At 43.5% G+C, this 27,917-nt stretch overlaps 1 protein-coding gene across 1 annotated transcript in view; it reads left to right on the plus strand.

Annotated features, from left to right (window-relative positions):
- Nucleotides 1–15,192, plus strand: part of STMN2 (stathmin 2) — a 34,378-nt gene extending 19,186 nt beyond the window's left edge. The window contains exons 2-5 of the mRNA XM_033155469.1: nucleotides 5,507–5,602; nucleotides 5,851–6,023; nucleotides 11,950–12,141; nucleotides 13,631–15,192. Coding sequence (XP_033011360.1) covers nucleotides 5,507–5,602; nucleotides 5,851–6,023; nucleotides 11,950–12,141; nucleotides 13,631–13,690 — 521 coding nt within the window. The 3' untranslated portion in view covers nucleotides 13,691–15,192. The remainder of the gene's footprint in view (nucleotides 1–5,506; nucleotides 5,603–5,850; nucleotides 6,024–11,949; nucleotides 12,142–13,630) is intronic.
- The last annotated feature ends 12,725 nt before the right edge of the window (nucleotides 15,193–27,917 follow it).

Genomic DNA, 27,917 nt, shown 5'->3' on the forward strand with positions numbered 1-27,917 from the left:
TGATGCAGACAAATAAAAGAACATACATGTTTATGCCATCAGTCATTAACAAAAGGGGGGGACACATTGCTTAACATCACTTCCCTTTGTGACCATTGCCTATTACTATTTTTAACAGTAGTTGTATTTTAACTGTCAGTCTAAACATTTGTAGCAATCTTAATAGTAGATATGTTGTTGTTGTTGTTCAGTCATTCAGTCGTGTCCGACTCTTCGTGACCCCATGGACCAGAGCACGCCAGGCACGCCTATCCTCCACTGCCTCCCGCAGTTTGAACAAACTCATGTTAGTAGCTTCCAGAACACTGTCCAACCATCTCATCCTCTGTCCAGTGGCGTCGCTAGCCTCTGCGCTGCTGGGGGCGGCGGCAGCACAGAGGCACCCCCTGGGGGAGGGGCACGACGTGCGCGCCGTGACGTCATCATGACGTCACGACGCACGTGTATACAGAAAGGGGGGATTTCCCCCTTTCCGAGGCTTTTTCGGCGGGGGGGTGGTGACCAGCGAGGAGGGGGTGACAAGCGTGACCCCCACCTCGCTGGTCGGGCCCCCCTGCCGAAAAAAAGCGGCGGAAAGCGGAAAAAGAAGCAGAGCGGCGCTTAAACGCGCCTGCTCTGCTTCCTTTCCAGGCTTTCCCCGCCCCCCCGCGTTTTTTTCGGCGGGGGGTGGTGACCAGCGAGGAGGGGGTGACAAGCGTGACCCCCACCTCGCTGGTCGGGCCCCCCCCCGCCGAAAAAAGCGGCGGAAAGCGGAAAAAGAAGCAGAGCGGCGCTTAAACGCGCCTGCTCTGCTTCCTTTCCAGGCTTTCCCCGCGCCCCCCCCCCCCGCGGTTTTTTCGGTGGGGGGTGGTGACCAGTGAGGAGGGGGTGACAAGCATGACAACCTCCCTCGCTGGTCGCCCCCCCCCCGCCGAAAAAAGCGGCAGAAGCACCCCATCCGTGTGCTGCTGCTCCCGGGGTGACGGAGGGAGTGGCGGTGCGTGGGAGTGGCGGGAGGGGCCGCCGCTTGTCACCCCCACCCGCCACTGCTCACCCTGTCACTGGGGGCGTACCACCCCCACCGCCCCTCCCCAGCGACGCCCCTGCCTCTGTCATCCCCTTCTCCTTGTGCCCTCCATCTTTCCCAACTTCAGGGTCTTTTCTAGGGAGTCTTCTCTTCTCATGAGGTGGCCAAAGTACTGGAGCCTCAACTTCAGGATCTGTCCTTCTAGTGAGCACTCAGGGCTGATTTCTTTAAGAATGGATAGGTTTGATCTTCTTGCAGTCCATGGGACTCTCAAGAGTCTCCTCCAGCACCATAATTCAAAAGCATCAATTCTTCGGCAATCAGCCTTCTTTATAGTACAGTGGTGCCCTGCTAGACGAAAATAATTCGTTCTACGAGTGTCTTCGTAGAGCGAATTTTTCGTCTAGCGAAGCAGCAATGGAAAGCGGAGGTTTTCGCGCTAAAAAAAAAATTGTCTTGCGAGGCAGCCCCATAGACTTTTTCGTCTTGCGGGGCAGCTTCCGCTAGACGAATGCCGTTCGTCTAGCGAGTTTTTCGTCTAGCGAGGCATTCGTCTAGCGGGGCACCACTGTAGTAGATATGGCAATGTTTTAAAAACTAGGGGAGGAAGTATGAGGCTAATGCCTAGTTCGAGGATTTCTATTACATTGGTGCCCCGCTAGACGAAAAGAATTCGTTCTACGAGTGTCTTCGTAGAGCGAATTTTTCGTCTAGTGAAGCGGCAACAGACAGCAGAGGTTTTCGCGCTAAAAAAAAATAATTTGTCTTGCGAGGCAGCCCCATAGACTTTTTCATCTTGCAGGACAGCTTCCGCTAGACAAATGCTGTTCGTCTAGCGAGGCATTCGTCTAGCGAGGGATTCGTCTAGCGAGGGATTCGTCTAGCGGGGCACCACTGTAATGTAATTTTTCCATAACCATTTATTCATTCTGGTTGATCAGAAGCATGAAACTCCACATTGTGAATCACAAAGGGAACAAAATTAAGAAAGCTGCCCAGCAAATCTGTGTCGGTTTGACACTGAAAGAAAAATGCAGACTTTACACTGGCAGCATATTTAATACAAACGCAAAAGGCACGCGACCTATCTGAATTGTTTAACCTTCAGAATTCGAGAAACCGCTTTTGCCAATGAAATGACCGAGGGATCAATGTAAATGCAGTTATGATGCACTAAAAGAAATATGACCCTCACATGGCCTGCATTTCATGCTCCATCTAATTTGAACCTCCTGCCTCTACCTCTCGTGGCGTCTCTCCCAAAGCAGAAAATGAAATTGGATTCAGGGTCGGGAACTCAAATGCATCCTGAAAGCCTGCCTAAGCAGCAAAAGGCTCTGAAACAGACGGCAAGGTGGGACTGAGCCAGATTATGGTTTCCCCTTTGAGCCCACTCACCACAAAGGAATCAGCTATGCCTGTATCTGTGTCAACAGGTTACAGGAACCCTCTTGGTTAAGAGGTTTTGTGAGTGATCTGTGAGTTTGTTTGGGCTCTGGGTGAGAGATGGGAGGCTGAGAGGTGCTGAGTGTGCCGGAATAAGGATTTTTATATCCATATTTATTTATTTATTTATTTATTCATTCATTCATTCATAATTTGTATTAATGGTTTTATTGTGCATTTTTGTAACATGCTGCTGTTTCGTTTGCTGTACGCTGCTCAGTTATATTTTATGAATTAAGTGGTACAGATGTCTACATAAAATACATAAATAAGGTGGCCAAAGGGCGTTTTGTCTTTTGTCTCTAAATCATCCCCCCCAGTGGTCTGCACTTTGTACCCTTCCTTAGATGTCTATGCTTCCTGAAAACTCCATGACATCCTCAGCTGGGCTTTCTAGGAACCTCAGAAAGATCGGGAGGCTGCCTACTCCTTGACTGACAGCTGTTTGACATTTTCCTTTTAAAGAAATCTGTATGGAAAGACTTTGCTTAAAAAAAAATAAAAAGGAAGAAATTCCCTTAAAAATGAAATTGGTGAGTGCACAGTCACAGGTGCTCAGTAGACAGCCTCCCCATGTTCCAGTTAAAGCTCTCAATGAACCTCTCCCATGTGGCTCTGAGTGTTGATTTTTTTTAATGAAATGGAGAGACAACGTACAGTACAGTGGTACCTCGGGTTACATACGCTTCAGGTTACATACTCCACTAACCCAGAAATAACGCTTCAGGTTAAGAACTTTGCTTCAGGATGAGAACAGAAATCCTGCTCTGGCGGCGCAGCGGCAGCGGGAGGTCCCATTAGCTAAAGTGGTGCTTCAGGTTAAGAACAGTTTCAGGTTAAGAACGGACCTCCGGAACGAATTAAGTACGTAACCAGAGGCACCACTGTATTGTGAAGCAAAACAATGAAGCATAGAGGGGCCTGCTCACAGAATCCACAGCAATATGCAAATTATGCTTTTCTTCCCTCCCTACATTAAAGTTGATCAGGCCATAGACGATAGATGGATGGATGGATAGATAGATAGATAGATACCTGTAGATAGATAGCTTGGATAAAATTTGTGCACAAATATCCACAGTGTTTATTTTACTGGGCCATCTACAGGCATAGCAGTGTATGTCCATACATCCATCTCTGTAGGAAAAAATTAATCTGTAACCTCACTAAAAGCATTTCAATTCTATTTTATAATCTCAGGTCCAAACTATGTTAAATGTGTAGCTTGACATTGCATGATTCTTTTTTAAATTTTAAATAGCAGCTGCTGGGAAGTGAGTTGAGCAAGATTGGACTGCAGTGAGTGAAACAAGCCAACTTCAAACAATGGATTATAAAGTTGGCTTGTTTCAACAATCCATAGTTAATAATAGCTGCAGTTTAGAAGCAAAGGTCTCTGAGCTTCTAGGTCCGATTCTAATGGAAATAAAAAGAAAGGTATGCAGAATCAAGGGTTATCACTGCCATAATAAACCATAGTTTCTTGTGACATGCAAATGTAGCCACAGTACAGTTTTGCTGTGAGATTCTTCCAAAGTTACCTCCTACCATGATTTCTCTTATGGGTTTGTTTACATCCCATTCAGCTGCTCCTTAGTTTTTAAAAGAATCACATAAACCCAGACTATACACCTGCAGTTTGGCCCCAGACCATATGAAATAATAATAATAATTGTGAAATAATAATAATAATACACTCAAAACCAAACAAGACACTCTCAATTGTTAGCTAAAATTTCTATTTAGATCTACGATGTATGTTTCATGCAGCATTATTTAAATGAAGTGCATTGTTATGTAGTTCATTCCTCAGATGTTTTGCATGTCACTCAGAGTTTACTATATTTTACTCAAAGCCCTGGATTCAAAGAACTGTGGACTTTGGACCTGCATTCAGACTCCCCATGTCATATTGCAGAGCTCTTTTGAGACTGACAGGAGTTTGTGACATGGCAGTGAGGTACGGGATTGATGAGAATGCCACTCAAAGAGGGTAGAGGAGGGGGTGGATACTGAAAGTAGGTTTTGGAATCCCGGCCAAAGTAGCCTATATCCTATTTGCAATCTTGCTGAGAAACATGCAGGTTAGATGTTGATGTACTTGCTACATATATGAGACAGACAGTTCAAAGCTAGAAGTAACCTCTTGTCTTTGTCAGTTTTCTTTGCATTCACATAAACTGGACCTTGGAGGGGAGGTCTCAATACTCTACTTGAATAGTTGGCACTGTGGTGCTGGATCCTGGCTTCACAAATGCAGATTGGCATACATTATATGTTCCAATTTTTCTCCCCTCTCCACAGCAGAGAACTGACCAATAACAGCCATCAGAAAGACCTATGCATAGATGCCAACTCCATATGGCTGAGGTGTCTTCAGACCCCACCCCAAAGTCTGTTGGGACGGGGCTGAGTGCTCCCACCCCCCATCTTGAAGGGCCTCGTTGCAGCAGCAGGCCTCGCTAGGCCTCACGTCACACAGCACACTATGCATCATGTGTGTGACATCACACACGCATGATAGCCCCCCCCCCCAATGTTGCGCAGAACTCAGCGTTTCTGGACCTACATGAGAAACTTGGGGAAGGAGAGGCTGAAGCAAGACTTAAATCCTCAGTGCCCTTGGTGGGGAGACTTTATTCTTTCACTTCTCATTGGAAATAAACCGTTATCAGTCTTTAACTGCCCATAAGTGAAAGACGATCCCTGATGGGTGAGGAAAAAAGACAGAAACTGAACTGCAGCCTTAGTCATATTTACTGCTACTGGTACGATGAGTGTGTGTGTGTGTGTGTGTGTGTGTGTGTGAGAGAGAGAGAGAGAGAGAGAGAGAGAGAGAGAGAGATCAAAGATTCTTCAGTTCATAATAAATTATTTTAAAAAGCTACCATTTATGAGGAATCTTTCATCTTCTTAGATGTTTTTTACAAAGTTTTAGTTGAGCAATTCATTTTGCAGATCTACCAGCAAAACTAATTGCCATTGAAATTAAACATTCTGTAAGACAGGAACCAGGAGAGGTGAAACAGATTAATACAGTCTCTTTCATTTCAGCCTACAAGGAAAAGATGAAGGAGCTGTCGATGCTTTCTTTGATCTGCTCCTGTTTTTACCCTGAACCTCGCAACCTGAACATATACACATATGATGGTGAGTAACTTTCAGTGGATATTCTTTGGTTTAGCAAAGGATACCTTGGGCTGCCTTTTATAAGAGGTGCCACCCCACCCATATATATATATAGTGTGTCTGTGTGTACACACCCACCCACCCCATATTTTTTCTAGTGTCTGTGCCAGCCCAATAAGTCATGTGCATTATCTGTTGTCATTGCTCTTTTATCAGCACAGATTACTAGCTCAATATTGGGTTGAAATGTTTTAACTTTTCCTTTACAGACATGGAAGTGAAACAGATCAACAAGCGTGCCTCTGGCCAAGCTTTTGAGTTGATCTTGAAGCCACCTTCTCCAGTCTCGGAAGCACCACGGACTTTAGCCTCTCCAAAGAAGAAAGATCTGTCCCTTGGAGAGATCCAGAAAAAGCTGGAAGCTGCAGAGGAGAGGAGAAAGGTATCTAGCCACTTACTTCCCGGTCAAAACATGTAACTGGGAGGAGGAGAAGGGATCCATTCAAGTTAAACTACTTGCAATCCATGTTATTACTGGCACCAAAAATGGTGAAGGAGCACTTGCAGGTTATACATTGCAAAAATAATGTTGTTGTTGTTGTTGTTGTTGTTGCATGCTCCGAATAGGAAGCTGCCTTATACTGAGTCAGAACATTGTTCTATTTATGCTGATTCTAAGTGGCTCTCCAGAGTTTCTGGCAAGGGTCTCACTCGGTCCTACCTGGATATGCTGGGGATTGAAACTGTGAGGAAAGATGCAATTCTTCATTGCTTTTCTTAACACATATTGCTCCACGCCGAATCAATGAGCTGTTTCATTTGCAGAAATCTATGGTCTGTGTCTGAAAGCAGATCGAACTGTCTCTTAAGAATATGACTGTTTCAGTGCTGAGCGGACATGGCTCAGTGATACATGCTTTGCATGTAAAGTATCCCAGGTTCAAAACCAGCATCTTCCAGGTTGGGCTAGGAAAAGACCCCACCCTAAAATCCCAGGCAGTACTGAGCTAGATGGACCATAATCTGATTTAGCATAAGACGGTTTGCTGAGAACGTTTCCAATTGTTGCAGCATGAAAGGGGGCCTGAGCTGATGCTAACATGAAGCTCTACTATGGCACATTAATTTCTGCACACAGGGATCTTAAACCCCTCTGGATTTCTGTAATCTAGTTAAGATATGGTCTTCAAAGGTACAAGCTCTCTTAAAAGTCTTGTGGCACTATTAAGACTAGCAGATTTATTGTGGAATAAGCTTTTTTTAGACCAGAGCCACAGCGTCAGAAAACATATGTCATGGTAAATCTATCTGTGTCCAAGGATCCCTAGTTGTTTCGAGTTCTTACACTGTCCCCCAAAGGCAGGAGTGGGAAACAACACTTCAAAATGAAGTTAGACATATAGGAGAGCTAATATTGTGTATGTGTGTGTAGTATTGCTGTTGCTGCTACTACTACGCTTCAAACAATTTAAATACCACCAAACTGCAATTGTCTCAAAGTGGTATACAGGAAATACAATTCAGAAAAGGTAAAAATCAGTCCCTACACATTCAAGAAATCGGTAGATCGCTTGCTTTTTCACACATCCCAATCTTGTACCTAGTTTCTCATTCACATTCCTCCCCACACAGATCAACAGCACTCACCTGTGTACAATTGGTATCAAGTTTACACCTGAAGACTACAGGCTTGCTTGCAGGTTACACTGAGCACAGCTACAAGTACAAGTGGTTGTTTGGAAGAATGTGCACTTATTGATTTGGATGGCTCCACTGTTGTGTACACAGACTGCACACTCAAACACTACAAGTGAATAGCTGTACAAGTGTACGGCTCAACTTTTGGTGTATACATATTGTTCACTTTTTGAATGTAGTGTGTGAACTCCCTGTCATGATACCCATGAACTATTTCAGATGTCATGATAACCATGGCTTATTTCCCTTGCCGTTTCCACCTCTGTCATAATTAGATACAGTTTAGCATGTCATCTAAACCCTGAATTGAAGCTATGGTGGTTCTGTGTGGTTGGCTGTATCATTATTAGCACCAGTGCCTGTAGAAGTATTTATATTATATTATTTATATTATTTCACATCCATCTCTCTCATTTTCAAGAACCACAAATAAAATCCATCCAAATATATGGTCGCCAATACACTAAAAAAAATGTATCTGAAAAGCAGTGAAAGACAGAATTAATGCCATAGCATCTATTGCCCAGTCCTACCGCAACTGAGTGTCCTCCAAATATTTTGGATAGCTGTGGCTTATGGGGGTTATAGTCTGAAAAATCTGGAGAGGGTCACATTGAGGAAGGTTTCTATAACCACTGGACTCAAAATACTTAGCTGTTAAACCAGTTTCCAAGGTTTTCAAAGCAAAGATTGAGCTGTACAGTAGGATCTTCCTTAGCCAGAACATTAATATGAAAATTATATTCCAAAGGGATTCATATTCTTAGTAGCTTTTGGATTATGGTGCAGAAATTACATGTGATCCTATTAATGGATTTGCATTTGTGTGAAAGGTAATTGGGAAGCCCCTGCTGTTTAACATTCCATAGAATTGGGGATAATGTTCACCCTTTTAAGCATTCATGCTGTCAGCTGTTCAGTGCCCATCTTTTGCTTGTTAATATCACTCACTATAATGACTATATGCAAAAGAAGCTTCCACCTAATCATCAGTAAAAATCTTCTCTGTTACAGCAGATGGGCAATGCCATCCGATTTCCTTTTCTAGTCTGTGAATGCAGAAGCTAAATAAACCTTTATTTTGAACCTTTATTTTAAAACAAGCCAGTGGGAAGGGGAGTTATATGCCTCCACCTTTGCTTCTTACTTAAATATACTAGAACAAAATTCTTTCTAGTAGCACCTTAGAGACCAACTGAGTTTGTTCCTGGTATGAGCTTTCGTGTGCATGCACACTTCTTCAGATACACTGAAACAGAAGTCACCAGATCCTTAAATATAGTGGGGGAGTGGGGAGGGGTATTACTCAGAAGGGTGGTGGGAATGGGTGATAGGCTGATAAGTGTGGAAAACCTGATGACGACTCTAAACGGCTGCAATTAGTCTTGCAGGGAAAGGCAAGGGGTGAGATGGCTAAAGATAGCTTTGTTATGTATAATGAGATAAGAATCCAATGTCTTTGTTCAAACCAGGTTTCTCCATGGTTTTAAGTTTGGTGATTAGTTGCAATTCAGCCACTTCTCTTTCCAGTCTATTTCTGAAATTTCTTTGTATTAAGACAGCTACTTTGAGATCTTTTATAGAATGTGCTGGGAGATTGAAGTGTTCTCCTACTGGTTTCTCTGTCTTGTGATTCCTGATATCAGATTTATGTCCATTTATCCTTTGGCGTAGGGTTTGGCCTGTTTGTCCAATATAGAGAGCTGAAGGGCACTGTTGGCATTTTCTATTTTGTTTCGACTATGGCAGACCAGCACGGCTACCCACCTGTAACTTAAATATACTAGAATACTGGTTACAGGTGGGTAGCCGTGCTGGTCTGCCATAGTCGAAACAAAATAGAAAATTCTTTCCAGTAGCACCTTAGAGACCAGCTGAGTTAGTTCTTGGTGCATGCACACGAAAGCTCATACCAAGAACTAACTCAGCTGGTCTCTAAGGTGCTACTGGAAAGAATTTTCTATTTTGTTTATACTAGAATACTGTTCATGATCTCCTTTTCTGGTAGGTTCAGGGTTCTCAATGCTAAACAAGCATCTCTGCCCATGACCCGCTCTCTCAAAGTTTGTGTTTAATCTTAGAATTTATTGAGCTCAGATAGAGAATACAAACTTGCCCCACTATATAGTTTCATGTACAGCTATGCTCAGATTCTTTTTGACTGTGGGAAAGAATACTTTGGGGCTAGTTTAGAAGCTCATTCCTGACTCTTCAATTGATCTGCCTGGCCCAAGCCACTAGTAAATTCAACAGTGTGGTGCGTTAGCAGCTCAGATCTTTCTGAAATCTTCTGAACTGGAAATTTGCCCCTCGCAGTCTGAACTCATATTAAATTATTAATACAAGCAAGATCACACACACACACACACACACACACATGTATATCAGTCTTAAAAACCACTAGGCATGCAGTAGCTCATGGAAATCACTGCACATATTAGTTCTCTCCTCATGGCGAGCTGACTGTATTCGTTTCACATACCAAGTGCAGGATTTTATTGTTTTCCTGCCATATTTAATGAGCAAACTAGACAAGACAGCAGGAGATGTAAAACTGGAGCTGGTAAGTGAGAGTAAATGCACATTTCCGAGCACAATTCAAAGTGTTGGTGCTGACCTTTAAAGCCCTAAACAGCCTCAGTCCAGTATATCTGAAGGAGCGTCTCCACCCCCATCGATCTACCCGGACACTGAGGTTGAGCGCCGAGGGCCTTCTGGCAGTTCCCTCATTATGAGAAGCCAAGCTATAGGGAACCAGACAGAGGGCCTTCTCGGTAGTAGCACCCGCCCTGTGGAATGCCCTCCCACCAGATGTCAAAGAGAACAACTACCAGACTTTTAGAAGACATCTTAAGGCAGCCCTGTTTAGGGAAGTTTTTAATATCTGATGAATTATTGTATTTTAATATTGTGTTGGAAGCTGCCCAGAGTGGCTGGGGAGGCCCAGCCAGATGGGTAGGGTATAGATTATTAGTATTATTATTATTATTATTATTATTATTATTATTATTATTATATAAATATCATGGAGCGGGGAGATACAGTAACTGTATGCTTCCCCTGAAGGGCAAATAACAGCTCTAGAGAGGATGTGAATTGTAATAAGTGCATGAGGGAAAGGGTTAACTCTTATCCCTCCAGTGCCATATTCCCATTATCTTTCTCCTTTTGAAAAACTGTAGGGGATTTATTTAATCATGGACTTCTCTCTGCCTTATATCGCTTGAGCCCAATTCACATTCAGAGTAGTTAATGGTGGTTTTGGTGTAAATACACAACTGAAGTGGTGTGTACACCAGGTGTGAGGAACCTTTGGCCCTCTAGATGTTGCTGAACTACACTTCCCATCAGTACTAGCAAACATGACCAGAACTACACTTCCCATCAGTAGTAGCAAACATGACCAATAATCAAGGCTGATGGGAATTGTAGTTCCCCACACCTGTTGTATGTAATGGTTAACATATAGACAGCCATTCAATGTACATGCAATTTCAACCAGATGTCATCATCTGACACCAGTTCACAGGCTGTATGAATCATCCCCAAGCTGACAGTAAAGGCCAGCTTCAGGACGCAAAATAACCTTGAGAATTTGGGTCATCCCCGTATGCTACCTTTAAATATTTAATCAATATTTAGATGAATAAAGTTAAATATGGAAAGTGTCTGAGAATTTTAAATGCAGATAGTTTTGTCCACCCATTCAAAACAATCCAAACAGTAATGTAATAATACCTGTATTAAGGAGGAAAGCCAACAGTTAACTCCAGTGGGGAAGGGATGGCCATTGCCTTTTTGCTTAACAACATGCAGCAGGAAGAAGAGTCTTATAAAACTCAAAAGCTAGCTTGCTGTTTCTGTAACTTTTAGTGGGCGGTAATCAAGACAGTATGCTACCGCTAAAGTATCCAAGGGTTATAAACACATTCCAGCTCTTTGGTTAAGAAAAATTACTTTCGGTAACTCCTTGGGTTTGAAGCCAGATTAAACAACGAAACATTTGGGGGCATGGTGAAATCGTGAATTCCGTAGGATATGGAGGGAATGTGAACTTCCGAGATAATTTGCAATCAAGTAAACAAATGTACTGTGAAATACAAAATGCACAGGCTGTGATCTAGCAGTGACTCCCAACAGAGGGAGCCATTTCTGTTTATTTCTCTGCCTTCTGACAGCTCCCTTTGCCCCTTCCCAAAATAATGTAGGTAGATGAACCCCCTGAAACGATATGAGATGTGGTGCTAGACTGCAGGAGTAAAATGTAGTTTTTAAAGCAGCCCATAAAATTTGACTACAATCCCATAGAACAACAAAAATAGAATGGCATAATATTTGGAGGAGGTTCTGTTAGTAAGAGTGCTGCTCAGGGATTCATGTTTGTCAGATGCTCTCAAAAATTCTCAGACATTTTTATTGGCATTTCAGACAAGAGGTGGGGGACCTGTGACCACACACCATTGGACTACAACTCCCATAATCCCTTATTACCCATGCCAGCTGTGGCTGGTGGGAGTTGGAGTCCAACAGCATCTGGGAGGCCACACAGTTTCACCATCCTTGCTTTAGACAAACTGAAGTTTACATATTATCCTTCCAACCTCGGCTGAATGCTTTTCAACCAGACTATCCCCTTGGATCTCTTCCTTTCCCCTCCCTGCCTTCCACAGTCCCAGGAGGCCGTGGTGCTGAAACAACTGGCAGAAAAGAGAGAACATGAACGAGAAGTCCTTCAGAAGGCTTTGGAGGAGAACAATAACTTCAGCAAAATGGCAGAGGAAAAACTGATACTGAAAATGGAACAGATCAAAGAAAACCGTGAAGCTAACTTAGCTGCTCTTATTGAACGCCTCCAGGAGAAGGTAACCAGGCTGAGATGATTTGGGGAAGGGGGGAGTGGTCAACTGTATTTCAATATGCATGATGAGCATTGTAGTCCAAAACATCTGGACTGAATCCATGCGACAGTTTACTCCATTTCCCCAATGTTTCCCTAACTATTAATTTCTGCATTGTATTTGAATGTTCACATGACGTAAAAGGCACTTCTGGAAAACTAAGGGAATATAGTGCATGCTTAGTGCTTATTTCCATGTTATTTGATTCCAGAAAAAAATCCATTTGCAGCCCCCTAAACCCAGAAAATCAGGGAAGTGATGTTATTTGAGGTAGTATGCCAGCATACAGTTCTTTCCTGGTGTTTTCATGGGGGAATCATGCAGGAATAGAAGATTTATGTGCAGAAAGAGCCGGGTAGCATTTGTTGTCATGTCAAACCACACCCACTGGTGTGAATAAAATTTAGCACAACATGCATCAGGTGCAAAAGGAACATCAGAAAATGGGACAGAAGTGCAGAGTATTATAATTAGAAAAACTAAACCAAGATGCCTTGTGTCTTAACGCAGCCTGGAGGGTGCCAGGTTGGGAAAGGCTGTCCAGGTGCTAAAGGCAAAGAGAGAAACAGCCAAAGAATGCTGTGCAGGCATGGGGGAAATGCCCTCTGCTTTCCCCAGAAGGTGTAGGAAAAGGGACCAAAGGCAGCAGACATGCTTTCAGCTTATTTCCTGCCTCAGTCTAAAGGTGACTTTTGATGTCCCAAAGATGCCATAACTTTCTTTCAGATGGATTCAGAGATAAGCGTGCAAAGATGGCATGTGGGGTGGAAGCACAATCATGTCTGCTTACCTCCCACCCTCTCAGGTGTGCCTAGCCTGACTCTAATGCAGGGCACCCAGCTCCCACCAGGCAGAATGACCAATAATGAGGATGGGAGTCCAATAATCTCTGAAGCGGGCATCAGCATGGAGAAGGCTGCTCTAGACCAACTACCTGTCCACACACTGGACATCATATTTGGTAGTGTCTATACCCACTTAAGTACCATTTATGTTGACCCATGTTAATGACTCCAGAAATTCCATGTGGAAGTTCATTGAACCTGGAGGACGGGACCACATGTGACTCTGCTCCCTACCCAAGACAGCTGCTTCACACTTAAAGGGTGGCCCAAACCCTATTTCTGTCTCCATTCTCCAGTTCCTTCTAATCCAAAGAGGAATGGAAAGGACCATTAGTTATCCTAGCCAAGGAGCATGGGTTATATTCTACCTCAGAGGTGGGGAACCAGTGGGCCTCCAGACTACAATTCCACATCATCTCTGATCATTGCCAATGTTGGCTGTGGTTGATGGAAAGTGGATTTGAACATCTGAAGGACTACCACAGGTTCCATGCCTGTTCTGCCTAGTTTAAAATGCTTCTAATATCCTTGCTTACTTTGCAGTACATGAAACCAAATTAAATGTTAAATGTTTCCTGTTTTTATTTTTTTTATTTTCTTCCTCCTAGGAGAGGCATGCTGCAGAGGTCCGCAGAAACAAGGAGCTCCAGGTGGAACTGTCTGGCTGAGCCCAGCAGTGGAGAGGGTGGGATAAGCCCCCACCCCTCCTGAAACTCCCCTGCCTATATTATTACAGATCATGAGATATTAGTATGGGAAATGTATGACACGGTTTAAAAAAGAAGAAGAATCAAGAACTCAACAGAAAACAAAACAAAAAAATAATTAAAACAATGCAGTTTTTGCAGAATGATTTGCTTGATGTTTAAAAATAAAACTTGGATCTTATTTTGTAAATACTTACATTTTTGTTAAAAAATACAAGTATTGCATTATGCAAGTTATTTCATAATCTTTACATGTCCTGTAACAGGCTTTTGATGTTGTCTATTTCCATTTGGTTGAATTTGTTAGATCTGTTCCTATGAAGTTCCCTGCAGCAACCTCCATGCATTCCAAGTGAACATCCAAGTCAGTGGAAGGTCTATGGTGCTAGAGTCTAGCTATTGCTTAATTACCCAGAACGGTTTGCGATCAATACACTTCCTTAAAACAATAGGCAAATTACAGGCACTGGGACTTGAATGAGCAGTCCTGAAACTCCCCCCTGAATCATTAAGCATTCATGTTTTAATTACAGCCTCAGTGCTCCACTAAACAACAACAACAACAAAATTGCAGTGCACCACACATCTCTTGTTACATCTCTACACAGAAGTCAGACCCCATCAAATTCAATGGGACTTAACACCCATTAGAGAAGGTAAGAAAAGGCTGCAAGCATAAACACACTTACAAAGGAGTAAGCGCCACTGAACACAGTGAGACTTACTTCTGAGTAAACATGCACAGCATTGTGCTGCAAATTAGCATTCACAGGAACAATTTCTTCTGCCTTTCGAAGAAAAATGCTTCTGTTTTTCAAAGGCATGTGTCATTGACAAGGAGGCAAGCAGAAGCAAGTTTTGACTTTTTAAAAAATAGGTATTACGTGCAGCTGAGAATGACCAATCATATATCTGGCCAAAATAAGCTTATGGGTTTTAGGGAAGCTGGATTTTAAAATAACTCAAAATCTGCCTCTTCACCAATGAAGAAATTATTTAACTTGAGTCGAGAAGCTTTTAAGTGTAGATGCTGTGACCTGTTCTGTTTATCTTAGGCCACAGTCTTGCCCACCATTGCTAAAATCAGTGGGGCAGCCTGGTGCACTTTTGTGGGCAGGATTCAAACCTTAATCTAATCTGTTTCATTACAGTACGAGACGCTCTGTAGGACATTTTGCATCCAGATGCAACAAGCTTATTTTTAATCCTGCTGACTTCTCCTCTCCTGCCTAGTTTTAAAAAGATACCAAGAATGACAAGGGCTGAAGCAGCAGGAGTGCTTGGGCCAGGTGTGGCATCACCCACCTGCTTTCCCCATAGAGCTGCCAGTTTGAAGTTGTCCCTCTCCCTCCTGGGAATTGCTGCCTGCATAGTCTACTCTTCATTTGTGCTATTTTTCCTGTATGTCATTGTGAGCAAGCTGTGATTAATAAAGAATTGGGGTTCTGTGAACTGAAAAAGGACTGGTCTGTTGACTCGCTCATTCCCTTCTCCCAGTGCGAAAAGTGTTGGTCCATATAAACTAAGAGTGTGGAAGGGGGAAATATCTGCTTCATTTGTCCATTAGTTTCACTTCATATCCCCAAGCATTTTGCCTTGCCTTTGTTCATTGATTGCGATTGTTTCTGTGTTTACCAACCAACGGGCATTTCCATTGGCATGATTTTGAAGGCATTCTGGCACTCTCCAATGGGAGGGGCACCCATGGGTGCATATGCACTTACAGAGGCCTTCCCTTGGACTCACATTTTCCCCTCCCTCCCGAAATAAGGCTTGAAATGAACATTCTCTTATAATCTGAGGTTGTGGTTGCTTGCAGATCACAATAGCTTCTCTAGTTCACAAATGTGCCCAAAAAGGTTGGTGATCCCTGCTCCAGGGCATCGCACTACATGTATGTGTGAACGAATGAATTTTCATTTGGCAGATCCCCATTCATTTTTAATGCAACAATGAACAAACAAAGGGGGAGGTGTCCTTCATATTGATATTTATTCATTTAAAAATGAGCACACAACCCTATAGTAGAAACCAAGAGGTTCCTATAAGAGAACCAATGGAAATTCCTGAATCACTTCTACAGCGCCACAAGACTAACGCTTCCATTTAGTCGTCTTATATTTGAAGTAGGGCCATATATACAGGTAGTTCATTGGTAGGCCACACAACTTTGCATGCAGAAAGTTCTGTGAAGTGCTGGGAAAGACTCATTTGAAGACCTGGAAACTGCCAGTCACAATCTGAGCTAGATAGTCCAGTGGTATGAGGCAGCTTCCTGTGTTCCTATCTTTTCAGTCAGTCCTTTGTTAGCTGTTTTTGGATCACCTCTCGTTTAACTAAGCAGTCCACACATACCTGTCAATTATCTGGAAAAACTGGGACATCCTGTCGTCATCTTCCCACATGTGCACGCAAGAGAGAGAATACAGCAGCCATTTGGGGCACCTTACTCTCATGATTTTGGGTCAAGATCTTGCCCTGAAAAGCGCTTTTTCCAGGTCCACAATCTCACATGGGTCACTTCAGACTCGGAAAATGGTGTCCAGGATTTGGGCCGTGTCATATTGGAGAGTATGTACACGTACACAAGCACACAAGAGGGGAGAGGGAGAGCTGGGGGGGGGGATCATGTATTGAACTCTGGCCTCCAATACAGCTGTAGCTGGAAGCAAATATTCAGACAACAATTGGGGGCTGTGAATGTGGGTGGATATTCCCATTGGCATCGAAAGATATATCTATCTGGGTCAACAGCAGAGAGCGTGGGCAGCCAGGGACACTTGCCCCAGGCCTCAGAGGACTAAGCTGGCTGGGGGGGGGGGGCCAACAGGGACCAGCTGTTTTTTTGTTATAATTTTATTCTTACATGACTTCCAACTCAGACCTCAGACCTCAGACAAGCTCTGCATGGGCCTGGTCAACAGAGCTTAGATGAGCATCATGATAACAGATCAGAAGCACATTTGCATGGGCAACACCACACAGTGCTGTGCCATACTTTCAGAATCTAGTCTCAGGCTGAGTTCTCACAAATGCTATGCCTGGATTGTGCCTCTGGAAAGGGATCTTGCATGGGCAAACGTTCCTCCATCCAAAACCCAAAACCCACACTTAGAAAATTAGCAGGTCACGAAAGACTCCAGCCACCACCCTTCCAAGATGGTGAATTTGCAACTCAATAACCTCATCACATGATCAAAGGTTGCATTCAGTTCAGAGCAGAGAACAATCATTAACCCATTTAGGAGCTTAGAGTCTCATGGTATGCCACTGTGAGGGGAAACCATGTTAATCCTTCAGCAATAGACATAGGCATTTTCCATTACTGTGTGAATTAAACAATTATGCTTAACATAACATTATGCAGATTCAAGTCATGCACAACCACGCATACACGTGGCGCTGGAAACCTGGAAGTGGGGGAGAGACCTGAAGAGCAACGACAAGCCCCGTTGTGCCTCCAGCATGTGAGGAGACCATCCCTAGAGGCCAAAGGGGGCATCTCCTTTGGGCTCCGGGTACAGGCTCCCTGTGAGCTGAAGGCACTCCCCACTTAAGTGCATTTCATTTATGTGCGCAGGGGGCCAGAACATAACCCTCAAGTAAGTGGGGAGTCACTTGTATTTCAGAAATGCAGACAAAGAAACACAGAAGCACATAAAAGGGCATAGAACAGCAGGATATATTATATTTCTCCACACATCCCAGCTCCACATACAGAGTGGCAGGGAGGGAAGAGTGGGCATTGGAACAAATAACACACAAAAATTCTCTGTTAAGGCTAAGAGAGAAACAGAGAGAGCCGCAGTGTTTGCAGTGGCCTGGACTCTCTTAATTATCTCATCTGTTGGCAACTGATAAACCCTTTTTTGCAAGATATAATATCAGACACATATATAATGCAGATTTCACAGAGTTAAGTCACAACTGTGGATCTCTCTTCTTCTGCATCAATTTATCCCTGAGCATCTTCCAGAAAACCTGTAAGAGGCAGTTCAAACATCCCAAACTAGCAACAAACAAACAAACACACACTTACATTTGCAGATCATAAGTCCTATTAATGCTGGTCTTTTCTTAAAACACACACCTGTCCCACACACTCCAGGGCCTCATCCGATTTCACATTAGATTTCTGAGGAACATGTAAAATCCTAGTTTATCACCAGAGGGCAATATATGATCATTAAATATGAAGAAATTGCTTTTTAAGGAAAATCAGGCAGAGGGAGCTGTGAACTGGCCAAAGCTGCATCATTCTTGGGGTGAAGTTGTCCTTTAATGGTGATGTAGGATTATCAGTTTTGCAGTCTGCTTATAGGAGTGCATGTGCTCTGCTTGCGTATTTGTAAACAAAGCAAATATTATTTTTAAAAATGCAAGCACACAAACAAAACACATTCTTTCCCTCACAGAATTACAATTCCCAGCAGCCCTTAACAAATTCATTGCGGCAAAGCAGGGTGGGAATGGGTTTTGAATGTGCTGTAAAGGCACCGTGTGTGTGTGTGTGTCGCCCTAGTCTCCACAGCTCTCTTATTCAATGGAAACTAAGCCTTGTACTTGTAAGTGCTGTTTTGGAAGTTCCTAGCTCTTAAAAAGGAAGAATGCATAACAATAACATTAGCAGCAGCCCCAAAGTGCGTTCAAGAATCCCTGTGCTTCTCATTCCCAGTCTCTCTCTCCCTCTCTCTCATATATATATATATATATATATATATATATATATATATATATATATATATATATATATAAATAATCTGAGGTGAACCTGTTTCTGGTAAACAGTAATAACAATACACTACAAGCACTGACCATTCCCTATGTGAATAATTTCAAACAGTCAGAATAGTCCACCTATATACAGTACCTGTATCTATGAATGGCCAAGTTAGAATCACATTTGCATTTTTGGCCAAAATGTTGCTCTATGCTACACAGGACTAGAACCTTTGTAAAGAACAGCCCCATTCAGGCATTTGACGGGAATGCATAGAGGGGGGTATAGGGCTGCACACACTGGCCTCACCTCCAGCTTCGCTATCCCTCATCCTTAGACCTTCATACATCGAGTGGAAAAGTCTGAAGGAAGCATTTCAATGGGTCCAACCAATTTGTGTTTAGAATCCACAGTCACATGGAGGATTCTGAGCACATTCAGCAGAACACACGAATAGTCTGGTGAAAGGAGTAGAATAAAGCTGCATCACCTAGCCCAGGGGTCAGCAACCTTCGGCTCTCCAGATGTTTCGGACTACAATTCCCATCATCCCTGACCACTGGTCCTGTTAGCTAGGGATCATGGGAGTTGTAGGCCAAAACATCTGGAGAGCCGAAGGTTGCCTATGCCTGACCTAGCCTGTGCTTTCAGAACAGGAATGTCGCCATGCATCTAAAAGTAAATTACATACAGATCAATGGTGATCTGTTGAATGTCACCCACACGGGCTGATCTGCTCCACCCGTCTCCCCACCAATGAGTTCAAAAGCAGGCTTGCCAATATACCCCTGCAACTGAATCACTGCAATTGCTCATGTAGTCGCACAGAAAGCTCCAGCAGCACTCGAATAAACCTGCCCCTCATAGCCCTCAGCAGAGACTGGGACCACAATAAGACACAGCGCTCCGGCTCATTGAACTTTGTGTGCCATGTTGTGTTCAGCGCACGCCTAGCAGCGACGTGCTGGGGCTGTGCATCATCCTGTCACACACCACTTTGGAGGACGTCTCCTTTAGGTGATGTTAGCTTGAGACAATGGCAAGAGCACCAAGCGAGCTGGGACTGGGAGGAGCTACTGCAAGTCAAGTGACAAATCAGCTCGCATTCACATCTGATGTGAATCGTCTTAACAAAGTCAACCGGACGGCTGTTTGCAAGAGCTGCTTCCCTGTTTAGATTTGTTGTCAAGCCGAGTTACATCTCAGATATGGGCTGGGCCCATCCACCGGAAGGAGAAGACATCTGTTCTGGACAGCTGCTCCTGCAATGCTTCTTCCCTACATAGACACACACCCATTTTGCCATATGTTGTCAGACCCATCTCAATAATATGCTGGCTCCTCAACATGCAAGGTCTTGTTGGAGCAGACTGCTTTAAGAAACATGCTGTTAGAAATGCGTTTTCTTCTGAGCTTCAGATAATTGTGTTCTCGCATGCAAAAACGCTCACAAGTACACCAGCTTGTTTTGTTTCCATCACATATCTCTAGCTAATTCTTAATAATGGACACCTTGCTATTATCTTGCTGTAATAATTGATCAGTGTCTATATCCATCTTCCTTTGCACCTTTATTTGTTTTGCCAGAAATGCATTTCATCCCTTCTTCCCCACCACCAGCACCTTTTTATATCTGTTTGTTCATTTTCCATTCATCGCTGCTGCTCTTTTCTCATATTCGAAAGGCTTTGAAAGAAGAAAAGGAATGGAAGAAAAGGCCAGTCATTTTAGCACTTGCTTTAATAAGCTACTTTCCCACTTGTTCTAACAACTAGCTTTGAAAAGAAAACACAGATTTCTCAAGCATAATAATAATAATAATAATGATAATGATAAAATATATAGTTCCTAAACCTATGACTGGTGAACATAATTACCATGTCTAGGCTCTCTCTGCAGTGATCCTCAGTTCATCTGAGTTACAGGTTTTTTTCTCAGCAACGATCCAATCTTCACACAAGTGGAAAGAACACAATACATCCGCAGAAAGTTTTCTGCTACCGATCAGCCTTGCCAGATATACAATAGCCAGCAACCAGTACAGTTGTTCAGTGGTAAATCTTAAAGCAAAGGAGCTCATAATGATAGCCCCCATAGCTAATTTCATGCATACCAATTAGCTGCGTAATACCTAATTTATTAGGATTAGCATGACTTCTTCAATCCTGTGCATCACTCCTGGAAGTCAGATCCACTGAACTCAATTCAACTTGTAACAGACATAGAGTTTTAATAAAAGATCTTCAGCCAGCTGATATCCAGCTTCTAGCTTTTGATTTGCAATCAGTAGTGCAAGGAAATGCTACCATTTAAACTGCTAACATGAACTATGAACCCCAGCAAAGAAAAGGAAGTACCCAGCCTTATTCTACGACTTCCATAAATATAAATATTACAAATCCACAAGCTTGAGTACTTCATTATTATCTCATTCACTTGCCAAAACAAAGAGAGCGCAACAGTTACCCAGGTGCTTCGGCAGACAATGTCCTTGCTTCTGCTCTGAAACAGAGTCCTGGAGCTGTGATCCTTTACATTCTACCTCTATGCCAGGATGTGAATAGATGCTAGAAGAGGATATGTTTATTATCCTTCCTTCCTCATGTTTGTGAGTTCAGCAGAGTGCCATCTCTTTTCAGCTTAAAAGGAAGCTTAGCTTTTTAGTTTAAAACTAATGCTTTAAGGCAGACTAGTACTGGATTCTCCTGGTATTTCCCCCTTAAAATAACAATTAGACAAAGTGTTTTAAAAGGTTTAAAAAAAAACTTTCCTCACTCAGAATACTTGTTGAAGAGTAACAGATACAGCAGCTTTGTTCAGGCAGGCTTAAAATGGTAATTTGGTTACAAAGACATACTTGGGTCTAGCTTAAATGTAGACTGAGCATGCAGCTCAGACTTTGCAGAGAGAGAACTCTGTGAGAGACACTCCTACCGTGAGCTGACAGGAGGAGGGTGGAGCTCAGGGGCGTACCCAGGATCAAAACGGGGGGGGGGGGCAAGCCATGGTCGTTCAGGTTGTGACATTTCAGCACGGAAAGGCGAATGAAACCAAAATTTTAGGAAAATTATATATAATTATAGCAGTGCTTTATTACGGTAGTTATTACAATTATTTGCTTGATTTTTTTTATTATTCTAGTTACATGTCTTATACCAGGGGTGGCCAACTGTGATCTACTTTCAGAATTAAAATCTGGCAGTTTTGGGGGGTTGTTGAGCTTTTTTTAGGGACTGGACCTTCTGAAATAATTGATTTAAAAACTAACTCAGCAAGACAGAAGACTGCCCGCTTTGTAAAGTGTGACAACCTTTGAGGTACAAAACACCCAGACAAGGAAAACCAACTCAGCTAACTAGTTTACAAGAATACTTGGCTAGTTTAGATGTACAGTCTCCAGGGCCAGATGAACTACATCCAAGAGTATTAAAAGAACTGGCAGAGGTGATTTCAGAACCACTGGCAGTAATCTTTGAGAATTCCTGGAGAACAGGCGAAGTCCCAGTAGACTGGAGGAGGGCAAATTTTGTCCCTATTTTCAAAAAGGGGGAGAGAGAAGACCCAAACAATTACCGCCCAGTCAGCCTGACATCAATACCAGGAAAGATTCTAGAGCAGATCATTAAGCAAATGGTCTGTGAGCACCTAGAAAGGAACGCTGTGATCACTAAAAGTGAGCATGGGTTTCTGAAAAATAAGTCATGTCAGACCAATCTGATCTCATTTTTTGACAGATGTGGATGTAGCCTATCTTGATTTCAGCAAGGCTTTTGACAAGGTGCCCCATGATATTCTTGTAAAGAAGCTGGTAAAATGCGGGCTAGACAATGCTACCATTCAGTGGATTTGTAACTGGCTGACTGACCGAACCCCAAGGGTACTCATTAACAGCTCCTCTTCATCCTGGAGAGAAGTGACTAGTGGGGTGCTACAGGGTTCTGTCTTGGGCCCAGTCTTATTCAACATCTTTATCAATGACTTGGGTGATGGGCTTGAGGGCATCCTGATCAAGTTTGCAGATGACCAAATTGGGAGGGGTGGCTAATACCCCAGAGGACAGGATCACACTTCAAAATGACCTTAACAGACTAGAGAACTGGGCCAAAGCAAACAAGATGAATTTTAACAGGGGAAAATGTAAAGTACTACACTTGGGCAAAAAAAAAAATGAAAGGCACAAATACAGGATGGGTGACACCTGGCTTGAGAGCAGTACATGTGAAAAGGATCTAGGAGTCTTGGTAGACCATAAACTTGACAGGAGTCAACAGTGTGATGCAGCAGCTAAAAAAGCCAATGCAATTCTGGGCTGCATCAATAGGAGTATAGCATCTAGATCAAGGGAAGTAATAGTACCACTGCATTCCACTCTGGTCAGACCTCACCTGGAATACTGTGTCCAGTTCTGGGCACCACAGTTCAAGAAGGATACTGACAAGCTGGAACGTGTCCAGAGGAGGGCAACCAAAATGGTCAAAGGCCTGGAAACAATGCCTTATGAGGAACGGCTTAGGGAGCTGGGTATGTTTAGCCTGGAGAAGAGAAGGTTAAGGGGGGATATGATAGCCATGTTCAAATATATAAAAGGATGTCATAAAGAGGCGGGAGAAAGGTTGTTTTCTGCTGCTCCAGAGAAGCGGACACGGAGCAATGGATTCAAACTACAAGAAAGAAGATTCCACCTAAATATTAGGAAGAGCTTCCTGACAGTAAGAACTGTTGGACAGTGGAATTTGCTGCCAAGGAGTGTGGTGGAGTCTCCTTTGGAGGTCTTTAAGCGGAGGCTTGACAGCCATCTGTCAGGAATGCTTTGATGGTGTTTCCTGCTTGGCAGGGGGTTGGACTGGATGGCCCTTGTGGTCTCTTCCAACTCTATGATTCTAGGAGGGGGTGGGGTGGGGAGAGGGAGGTGGAGATCATGACGACTTTGCAAATGTACAGGAGAGTTTGCCTCGCTCAACAATTCCGGGGCAGTTGTGCGCGATACCTGACCCTCACAGTCTAAACAACCCCCTCCCAATCTCTTCCTTACGGATGAGGGGCGGGAGGACATCAGGGTCCACACAAAATAAAATAGGCGGAAAACACGGGAGCTGAGCAGAGGGTTGTAACAGGAAGAATTATCTGAAAGACGGGTGAGGTGGTGTGGGGGATACACAGCTGAAACCGGGATCTTCTGGAGGTGGGAAGCAGCTGCTGCGGAGCTTTAATGGTGTTGATTTTGTGGAAGACGTCAGCAGAGGGTGAAGCGGCTTCCAAGCAGGTTTACTCGGAAGTCAACCCCGCGGGTTTTCCTCCCAAGAAAAGCACAGGATAAAAGCACAGAAAAGCCAGGGGAGCCGCTTTGCAGCGAGTGGGGGAGACGGAGGAGCTTTGCCGGTGTTGTTGCTCACGAGCTGCTGGCTTGCCAGAGAGTCAGCCTGGAGGGAGGGGGACGGGCAGCCACTTTGCTGGGAGGGAAGGAGCGCCACCGGGGCTGCCAATTGGCGCAGCTGCGCCATCCTCCCGGCTGCCGGGGGTGCTGATTGGCGCGCGCCCCCACCCAGCCAGCTGTTTCAGATGCTTTGCTGCTCCCCCCTTCCTCCGCAACTGCCGCCAGCCATATATAGTTGGTGGGGCATGAAGCGTGTTTGCGTTTCCATGTCCTGCCAGGGACTCAAGGCTGCTTGGGGGGGGGGGGCATCTGGCTTCTAGGGGGGGCATCTGCCCCCTCCTGCCCCCCCCCCCTTCGGTACGCCCATGGTGGAGCTACATATATTCTCCTACTTGCCTGGGAACACCCTCTTACTCTTTCCATTTCATCACCAAGGCAACAATGTGAGAACCATACTGGTTTCAGACAATTTATCGCCCAGCCCCAGTTGTCAGGCACCTTAAGCATGGCTTTAACTTTGGAAAGGAGGCATACAAATGAAATGATGGATGGATGGATGGATGGATGAGGGGAGAGGGGCTTGATAGAGCTTTCCAATGAGGGAATTTGCCAGGCAAAGATGTTCCTCTTAAACCAGGCCTTTGGCTGATGCACATCCTATGTCCTTTTAAAATGTATTTTGGTTTTTTATATTGTGATCTTATTCTGTGAACTGCCCTGAGACCAGCAGTATATAGGATAGTATTACAAAATTATTATTATTATTATTATTCCACAACTGTGGGGCCACTAATGCAAAGTTTCCATCAGTTTGATCTTCATTAGTTCATAATGGACCAGAGACCAAGGCTTCTGATGGTGATCTTTGGGCTCCAGTATGTTCATATGAGCTATTCACACTTCATGACAGATGAGTGCCTCAAGAGGCTTGGCTCACAGTAAGTGACGCCAAAAGGTTGGGTCCTAGCTATCATGAGGAGCCAGCAAGATGAGGGGACAGAAGCCATAGCCAGTGGTGGAGCTAGGAGGCCCATGCCTCATGTGCTGTAAAAATGCAGCTACAGCCTGAGAATCTCCACTGCTGCTGCCGCTGCACCCTTGGCTTGGGAGCACAACTTCAGGCCTGCATAACCGATGAAACTATTGAACCAATAAGGATTACCTATTGTACAAGGCTAGTGTTTGCGATACTAGTCAAGGCCCATGACCTGTTTAGTGGTGGTAAAACAGTATTTGTTCGTAGGCACTTGAAAGAGCAATCAGCCTTTCAGAAGGGGCTTTTTTTCTTTGAGACACTTGTGGGACAAGAGGGGCTTAATGGCCGAGAGAGAGAGAGAGAGAGAGAGAAGAAAAGCAAAGGCAGGTGTTCATTTTCTGGGGGTACTCAAGGGTGCACAGTGCCAGCACCCTTTTTTTCTAGAAAAAAGAAAGCACTGGTGGTGTCCGAAATATGGAACTTTTGCTCTGTGTTTCCATTTATCCTTCCATATTATAGTCAGTGTTAAGAATCCAAGTCGATCAACCCCAGCACTGAAGCAGATCAGCTCACTGGGAATATCGCATGTAATAAGGCAACAGATGTAGCAAGGCAACACTTTGCTTTCACTGCTCATACATCATTAAAGCATGTGAGACTTTTTAAAACCACACGGCTGCTAAAAACCTGTTCAAGTCACACACAAGAAACCGTACGGAAGCCAATTGTTCTTGTGAAATGGAATATCGATGTTTTGTGTCACTCTCAAGTGTGGGTGGGAGAGAATCCTGCTTTACCAAACAAAAGAGCTGCAGAAGCATTTAAGGATATCTCATGAAGAAAAAAGAAAAGTTGAACTGTGCAAACCTTGATTACACTGACATTTGTTTGCCAAGGTTGGATCTTTTTGTTGTTTCTGTTTTAAATGGACAGACAATATATTTTATTATTGGGAAATGAGCTTAGCATTCTGCATAGGATTTTCCAGGAGTCATTTCATGCAACCAAAGTGGTCTGGCTAGCCTGCGAATTGAGTAGACCTGACCTGAGCTAAAGAGGTAATGAGGTGCTTGTGTGATTGCATTGCCATACATAGACATTCCTTTGCAATCCAAGCCATGTATATACTGCATTAGCCAGAGTGAGGTCAAAAGTCTGTGGAGCAGTTGCACAGCAAATGTGGACTGAGTTGCAAACGGAGCCTGTGGTGAAACAATTGTCTTTTGAATGTGTCAGGCAAGCAGTAACTTTGAACCACTGCTAAAAACACATTGCAAACAATATGACAGTGTTGTGCTTCCCCTTTAATTCATTGAAAATTCCAGTATCAAGGACCAGATAGAGAGGCTTGGAGGACCACATCTACCCACCCCACCCCCTCGGCCTTACACACACAAACGTGCATGAATGGGGCTCTTAAGTATTCTTCTCATTTTAACGTTAAACAATTATGGATTTGTGCCTTGATGATGACCAATATGCTTCAGAGTTCTGCTTCTCGCAATTAATGTTCAAACATTTTTTTAGAGTCCAGGGTATTTACGATGATGTATTTCCAATGCTTAGGTTCGTAAAATGTGCATAACGATCATTATGATCAAATGAAGCACGTTTATATAAGTATCCAAGAAATTTGAGCTTTCTCCTCCTAGTCCTTAAACCAGCCTTGGCCAAGGTGAAGCTCTTTAGATATTTTGGACATCAGCCCCACCCAAAATATCATCCAAAACATCTGGAGGAAGCACAGAGACAAGACAGAAGCACTTCCATTTTAAACGTTTTGTTTTTCTTGTATGGGGTAATAGCAGAGTTCTCTCTTTCTCTCCCTCTCAATAAAATACTATCTCCTTGCTATAATAATACATCTGTTTCATGGAGTGCTGTGCTGACTACATACACTTCCCTCCAGAAAGGAAGCCCCTTTTCAATAAGGACCATTCAGTACTAGTACAGGATTTCCCCTTGTTGTTTATAGCTTCCTTTAAAAAAAACGATGCAATAATGCTCAAATAAAATTCAAAGGGGAAAACTACAGACAGCAAGGCATCGATATGATGCAAGGGACATTGTTCAACTTAATGGATGTGTTCCTTGCAGAGCAATACAGAGAACTGCTATTTTTAACATGTCATCATAATGCTGGGTGCCATACGTCCAGAATTTCCTGGACATAGCCAGAATACTGCAGTCGGAAGCAGTTCCTGGGTGGAAATCACTAAAATGTCAGGGAAATCCAGACGTATGGCAACCCATGTCAGCAGTGTCATTTTTGGTGATTTTCCTTAAAAATAGCTCAAAAACTTTGCCAAGAAAAACTCAACAGCTTTTGTGTCCGGATTACATTCCCTTTCTATCGCACTTGTGTGTGTAAAATACTGTAAACTATAGACATCGTAAAGTGCATCTGTACACTCAGCATTCAGGCCTTCATCAACTGGTGAGAATGGGAATGATAATGAATGGCACCAGAACATTAGGGATGGGCAAACCTGTCAACTTTGGTTTTTTCTCAGTTTCTAATAAGAACGTAAGATGAACTTGCTGGATCATGCCAATCAACGGCCCATCTACCCCACCATCCTGATCTCACAGTAGCCAACCAGATGCCTGTGGGAAACCTGCAAACAAGACCCGCTGTTCAGCAGTCATGAGAGATATATGTAGCTGCGGATACTGATCTCTGCCAAACTGATGGTTGGTGCAGGATTGTGTGTGTGTGTGTGTGTGTGTGTGTTCCTAGAAGGCGGTATAACTTTTCTAAGGAAGGTGTGAGTTCAAACAGGCCAAGGCACACTGCATTGTGGGGGTGGGGGTTTTACAACTTGACCCTATTTTAAACATTGACAATTTGAAACTCATTTTGTTAAAGCAATTTGAAAAGGGCCAAGTCTAGAAGCCAAGAACTCATATTTGCTACGAAGGCTGCATCCACACAGCTATCTGTCTGTCTGTCTGTCTATACACACACACAGAGAGAGAGAGAGAGAGAGAGACACGCATATACATATACACACTCTGAAAAAATAACAGTTTTTTTAAAAAAACGTTTTATGGAAAAATTAATAGAATTCCAATTTCTACAGCATCGCCTGGTGTCACAGTGTTATAACACATTTAT

Source organism: Lacerta agilis, chromosome 7 (genome assembly GCF_009819535.1).
Source record: "Lacerta agilis isolate rLacAgi1 chromosome 7, rLacAgi1.pri, whole genome shotgun sequence".
Classification (NCBI taxonomy): Eukaryota; Metazoa; Chordata; class Lepidosauria; order Squamata; family Lacertidae; genus Lacerta; species Lacerta agilis.